The 6,000-nt window shown below is 39.8% G+C and overlaps 1 protein-coding gene across 1 annotated transcript in view; it reads right to left on the bottom strand.

Moving 5' to 3' along the window:
* Positions 1–216: 216 nt before the first annotated feature.
* LOC124620231 overlaps positions 217–6,000 on the bottom strand; it is a 51,317-nt gene continuing 45,533 nt past the window's right edge. The window contains exon 6 of the mRNA XM_047146899.1: positions 217–489. Within this exon, the coding sequence (XP_047002855.1) occupies positions 217–489 (273 nt within the window). The remainder of the gene's footprint in view (positions 490–6,000) is intronic.

Below are 6,000 nucleotides of genomic sequence, written 5' to 3'. Positions count from 1 at the left end.
GTTGTACAGGCGCTTATGACTGTGCAGTTGAGTGCCTCACAAACCAAACATCATCTATCGTGAGGAATGAGCCATGAAACATGTAACTAACTAACCAATAGGCTGTTAAGTATCTGCATCATTATCAAAGTCGATAAATTAAAACATCAACTAAATGCCCATTTATATTTCTTTAGATTTTCAGTTACTCACGAAATTGGATTTACTCAACTGGAATCATGTTATTTCTGACAAAAGTTTACACACCTGTAAGAAAGAGTTCCTGGACAGTGTGAAGATCTTGCCTACCCTGATCTTGAGAGGCTGCGACGCCTGTTGCATGAAGATGAGAAGGGCACTGCAGAAACGACCGTCGGCGTCTGGCCAGCCGCAGCTGAAAGCAGAGTCCAGCAGGCGCTCGCTCTGGTAACAGACACACACGACGCACATTAGCCGTGTAAGCTTTCCTGTCAGATATACACCACCAGGTATTGTGCAGGAAATAGTTGTCTGTAATAAAAATGAACATAAATATGAATAATCAATCTAGGTTCATTTTATTACAGATTGTCAATGATGACAGAGCTGGCAGATACACAGAATAATACGATTTACAGTTTTGCGGGTATTGGGGAAATCGATTCTTTGGTAGATGCAGTGGCTCCTTGAGATTTTTATTTTTTACCTTTGATGCCTTTTGGTTCTGGTGTAAAACATAAAAGTAGGCCTATAATTATTGGAAGTAAATGTATTTTGTTAATATCGTGGGAGTGGAATCCCATTTCATTGTTCGGATTACTAAGCTTATGTCGTCTTGCATTTCTTCTTATTCTCAACAGTGGTTAGACGTTCAGAACCTGATCTGGCTTCATATGCTTACATTGAATGAAAAATGATTGACTATCCCTCTTCTGCTGCATCTGTAGCTGTAGGTCTTTTTCTCGTTGTGTTGAAAATTTCCGCCTGCTCATGCGGTCAGCTAAATATCTCCTTTTCCTCACATCACTTACTGTCAGGAGAATTCGGTTCTGAATCATTAGTAATATGAAGATGAGAAAAACTTATTTGTTAAGAAGGTAATATTTTCTAGGATATTAAGCAGCGTAGATCCCCCAGCTGGGATTTTCTAGAGGATCTGCTGGTGTTCACAGTTAGCCGAAGACTGTGAAGCAGCTTTGTCGCATTCACTTTCCCATACCGATGAAGTTCAGTTATTGGCTAAAATTCTTCCAGCTACTATTGGTGGCCATCGCCATTCTATAGAAGCTGAAGCAGACAGAGCACGAAAGGGGGAATGTTTATAAAAATATTAATGACATGCGGCGACTAAACTTCATTGGAAACTATATAGAATTTGTTACAGGAAATGAGAACGACTTATAGAATTTGTTACAGGAAATGAGAACGACTATAAAATATAATGTTGATAAAGAGTTAAAATTAACGTTCGCTTATGCACCATAATTAACGAATTAGTCATAACAGTTGTGGAAGATAATTTTTCTTTAAACACTACTCTGAAAATTTTCAAAGATGGGGAATAATGTCAACTGCGACTTTAAGCACCCTTTCTTGTCGTCGCCGACAGATAGCTACAAATCGATTATTGAACCAGTGCCGAAGGTGCAACAGAGCCTTAAATTAAATGTATTCCAATATCTATGATGCTTCTGAAACACCATGTGGTTGGTTAAACTTCTAAAATGTCTGCCTAAATACGCCAGTGATGAAAAAATACCAATTTTACGTCAAGAATCACAATGTTAATTTCGAAATGCACACAGATATCCGTCAAACTGCTGCCTAAAGCTTCACTGTGGACTCTCGAATTAAGTGCCTAAATGCTACTTTCATACCTAAACACATGTGGCTAAAGCATAACGTGGCAAAAAGACAGCTGACGTTTCAATTTATGCGTAAAAGAGCGGGAAATATATGTCAGCTAAAGTACACAAGGGTAAACTACTAGACATAAACGCGAACAAACAGGCATTTTGAATGTCATCTTTCACATCTGCTCTTGGTGTAGATCACTGTACGCGCTTAGACTAAATATTTCCACATATATAAGAGGTACTACGGTATGCAAAAATGTGAAGGGTGTTGCCATTTCGCCGCACGGGATTAGCCGAGCGGTCTTAGGCGCTGCAGTCATGGACTGTGCGGCAGGTCCCGGTGGAGGTTCGAGTCCTCCCTCGGGCATGAGTGTGTGTGTTTGTCCTTAGGATAATTTAGGTTAAGTAGTGTGTAAGCTTAGGGACTGATGACCTTAGCAGTTAAATCCCATAAGATTTCACACACATTTAAACATTTTTTGTTGCCATTTCATCCTGATGCTGTATACGGTCATCACCTAACGTTTTCAGTAACATTTGAACACCAGTTTCACAGGGCAAAGACAATGTATTCATAGGAAAATTAATCAGTGATATCGATTGGCAGTTATTGATTTTTGCTACAAAAGGATTGAGCTAAGTCGAGGTTCAATACAAAACGGACTGCGGTGATATTCACCAGTCCGAAGTATTGTTCCAAGGCTCTGTAAAACGTTTTCAGACTATGGCTGTAATCAGCTGTTAAATAACACCAAAATCCACTACAAGTGTGCAACATGAAAACGCACGGTTACTCACACAGAACATAGCATAACGCGACTTTGGCGAGGAAGGAAGATCTTTTTCTTTTTCTTTTTTTTACGAAGTATAATTGATACTGTAATACACAAAGGAGGTGTCTGCTTTCCTTACACACACAATATGACCAAGGATGATGACAGAGACGAAACATCTGCAAGATACGATATCACGAAAGTAAAATCTCTGATAAAATTGTTCATCATGTATCGAGTACATAAACCGAATGTGGGTTGCTTATCTGTTAACGTGATTATAGATTCTGAAAGTTCAGACTCTGAACCAAGATAAAATTGCAAAATTTCAAACAAAAGCACACCTTGCAAGCATAACAGATGTGGAAATCAAATGTTTCCACATCTAAATTGTCAACATTACTTGCTGTAAAACACACAGCTCAATTATTGGCACTAGTGAAATAAACTATGTTCGTAGGGCAACATAGTCATGCGTTTAATTCACCTAAATATGTAAAAACTGGTTACAAAACATGCAGATGGGCTCTACTGCTGATCTGAATTAGAGTTTAATGTGTACCTACCATTATCAAAGCACACAGTCAACATCTTATACTCACAGACATATACACATATATACATACGTACGCCTAGAATCCACGCTGGCTTCGTCAGGTGCAACATCAACGGCTACAAAGCGTAAGCGCACGGTGATGCATCTTGGGAAATTACATTGTGGGACCTCACTTCACCTCAGGCGTTCTGAATGGACAGTCGTGCGCAGCCGTCCTGACGAACATTCTGCCGGTTCTTCTAGCAAAGGTATCACTTGACATTCGACAGTGTATGTGGCTAGAACACGACAGTTATCCAGCTCACTCGAACCGCATTGCAACGTAAATACTAAATGAGGACTTTCCTGGAAGTTGGATAGGAAGAACTTCTGTTGTCAAATGGCCTGCGAGGTCCCCATATTTCATTACTCTTGTTTCTACTAGTCTGCAGCTGTCGTCTAATGCATGTGTGACTAGTGATGGGTTAACGAACATGTGCATTTACAGATTATGTTGTTTTACGATGTTTGAATACGTGTGCTCGCACTGTGTAACAACGACGCGAATGTATTTAACAGGATTGACGTCATACAAATGCTTACATTACGTTGACGTGGTTTAAAGCCGTAATATCATTTGATAATGGCCTAAGGCCGAAATTTCATTAGGGTGTAATAAAAACTTATAGCAGTCACTGGCGTAAAGGTGATGTCCTTCAAAAACACTGAACATAGTGTGCGTTTCTGGTCGAGAGTCAGCATAACACACTTAATGCTACGGCTTTTAAGTAGGTGGTCATAAAGTTTTGCCACACGAGTATATATATATTATTTACAACTTTTAATTGTTTTTCTGCGTTATTGATAGTTTATTGTGAACAGTCATCACAGACGGTAAACGAGGAAAAATAGATGCTGCAGTACATTTCGGTTCTTACTGTTTATGGTTTTCCGAAGTGTGCGTATATCCACAATCAATTTGCTAAAATACGGATGCTGTGACAGAGAAAGCTAGTGTTGGCAGTGACAAAGAAAAAAGTTCGGTATGTTGAAGATTGGAATATGGGAGGAGGTGTCCCTAAATTCAGAGCATCACGTGTAAACATTGTATTTTACGTTCCACGGGGTTGTTGTGACTGCTGTGACGTTATCTAACGCCGTCAGTACTGTCAGACCCAATGCGAGAACCTCCTCTTGCAGTATGTCAGTGTACTAGCTCATCTTTGGTACCGACATCCTGCCTTAGCGGCAGAGCGGACAGATGGAAACACTACACTGAAGTCCTTTATGAGGTGGAGCGTTGGTCTGGTGGCGTTATTGAGGAAGAAATTGGGAGCGATATGGAGGATATACTGTGTTAGTGACAGAGTTTAATAGAGCTTTGGAAGACTTGCGGTCAAAAAAAGCAGTACGGATAGACAACATTCTCTCGATATTTCTAAAATCATTGGGGTAAGTGGCAAACAAGCGACTATTCAAGTTAGTGCGCAGAATCTCTGTGTTTGGAGGCATACCATCACCCTTTCGGAAAAATGTCATTCACACAATGCCGAAGATAGCAATAGCAGGTAAGTGTGAAAACTATTCAAAAATGAGTTTACGTGTCTTGCGCCCAAATTGTTGACAAGAATCATAAACAAAATAATGGAAAAGAAAACTGGGAATCTGTTAGATGACGATCAGTTTGGCTTTCGGAAAGGGAAGGACACAGAGACGCAGTTCTGACGTAGTGATAATGAAATCAAGTTTTCATACCTGATGTCATGATAATGGAAGCAAGACTTAAACATCAAACAAAGTTAATAGGATTTGTTGACACGAAAAAAGCGTCCTACGGTTGAAAATGATGCAAATTATTATAAATTCAAAGCAGTATAGGTGTAAGATGAAGGGAAAGACGGACAATGTACAACAGGTGCGAGAAACTGAAGGTCTAAGAGAGAATGGAAGATCAACAATACTGCGTCGGAATAAAAAGTAGGAAAACACGAAAGCGGACTTTCGCACATACTGTTCAGTCTAAACAGCAGGAATCAATGATGCAAATAAAAAGAAGATTCAAGAAAAAGATTAAAATGCAGGATAAAACGATTTAACGATAAGAGTCGTCAGCGAACATCTTCCCCTCAGCGAAAGAGAAGAAGAATTACAGGACGTGTTGAGTGATGTGAACAATCTAATGACTACAGAATAAATAAATTGAAGAATGACGCAAGTCATAAGGAGCAGCAGAAATGAGATTAGCGATAAACTTAAGATCAAAGTTGAGGACAACGAAGAAGACGAAGTTATCGATAAGTAATTCTGCTAGCTTGGAAGTAAGCTAGCACAAGAAGGACGCCGTAAGGAGGACACAAAAAATAATTAGTACACGAGAAGAGGACATTTTTGGCCAAGAGAAATCTGATTGTACCACACATCGGCCCTAATCAGAGGAAGATATTTCGGAGAATGTACGTTTGGAGCACAGCGTTGTAAGGACTGTGGACAAAATGGAAAAAGAAGAGAATCGAAGCGTTTGACATGTGGTGCTATAGAAGGATGTTAAAAATGAGGGCGGGGGGAATTGTCCGCAGAACCGACGAAGAAAGAAGAAAATAACCTATGGAAAACACTGACAAGGTATTGGATGGTAGAACATGGGTTATGGCATAGTACTAGAGTGGTCTACGGAGAGTATAAACGGTAGAGGAAGACAGGTACTGGAATACATGTAAACCATAACATTTGCTAAGTTTGCTGCGAAATCTGTGGTAAAAACAGTTAGATAATAATTTCCTAAATTCAAATGGCAAGGCAGGCGTCAAGACGCTGTCCCTCCTCCGTTGATTTCGTCAAAATGGCTGAATAGGACCATGCTTGATGCTGGAAACAATGC

The sequence above is a fragment of the Schistocerca americana genome, chromosome 6 (assembly GCF_021461395.2).
Source record: "Schistocerca americana isolate TAMUIC-IGC-003095 chromosome 6, iqSchAmer2.1, whole genome shotgun sequence".
Lineage (NCBI taxonomy): Eukaryota > Metazoa > Arthropoda > Insecta > Orthoptera > Acrididae > Schistocerca > Schistocerca americana.
Note: the sequence above shows the minus strand (reverse complement) of the source record. Positions and strands in the feature narration are given on the sequence as shown.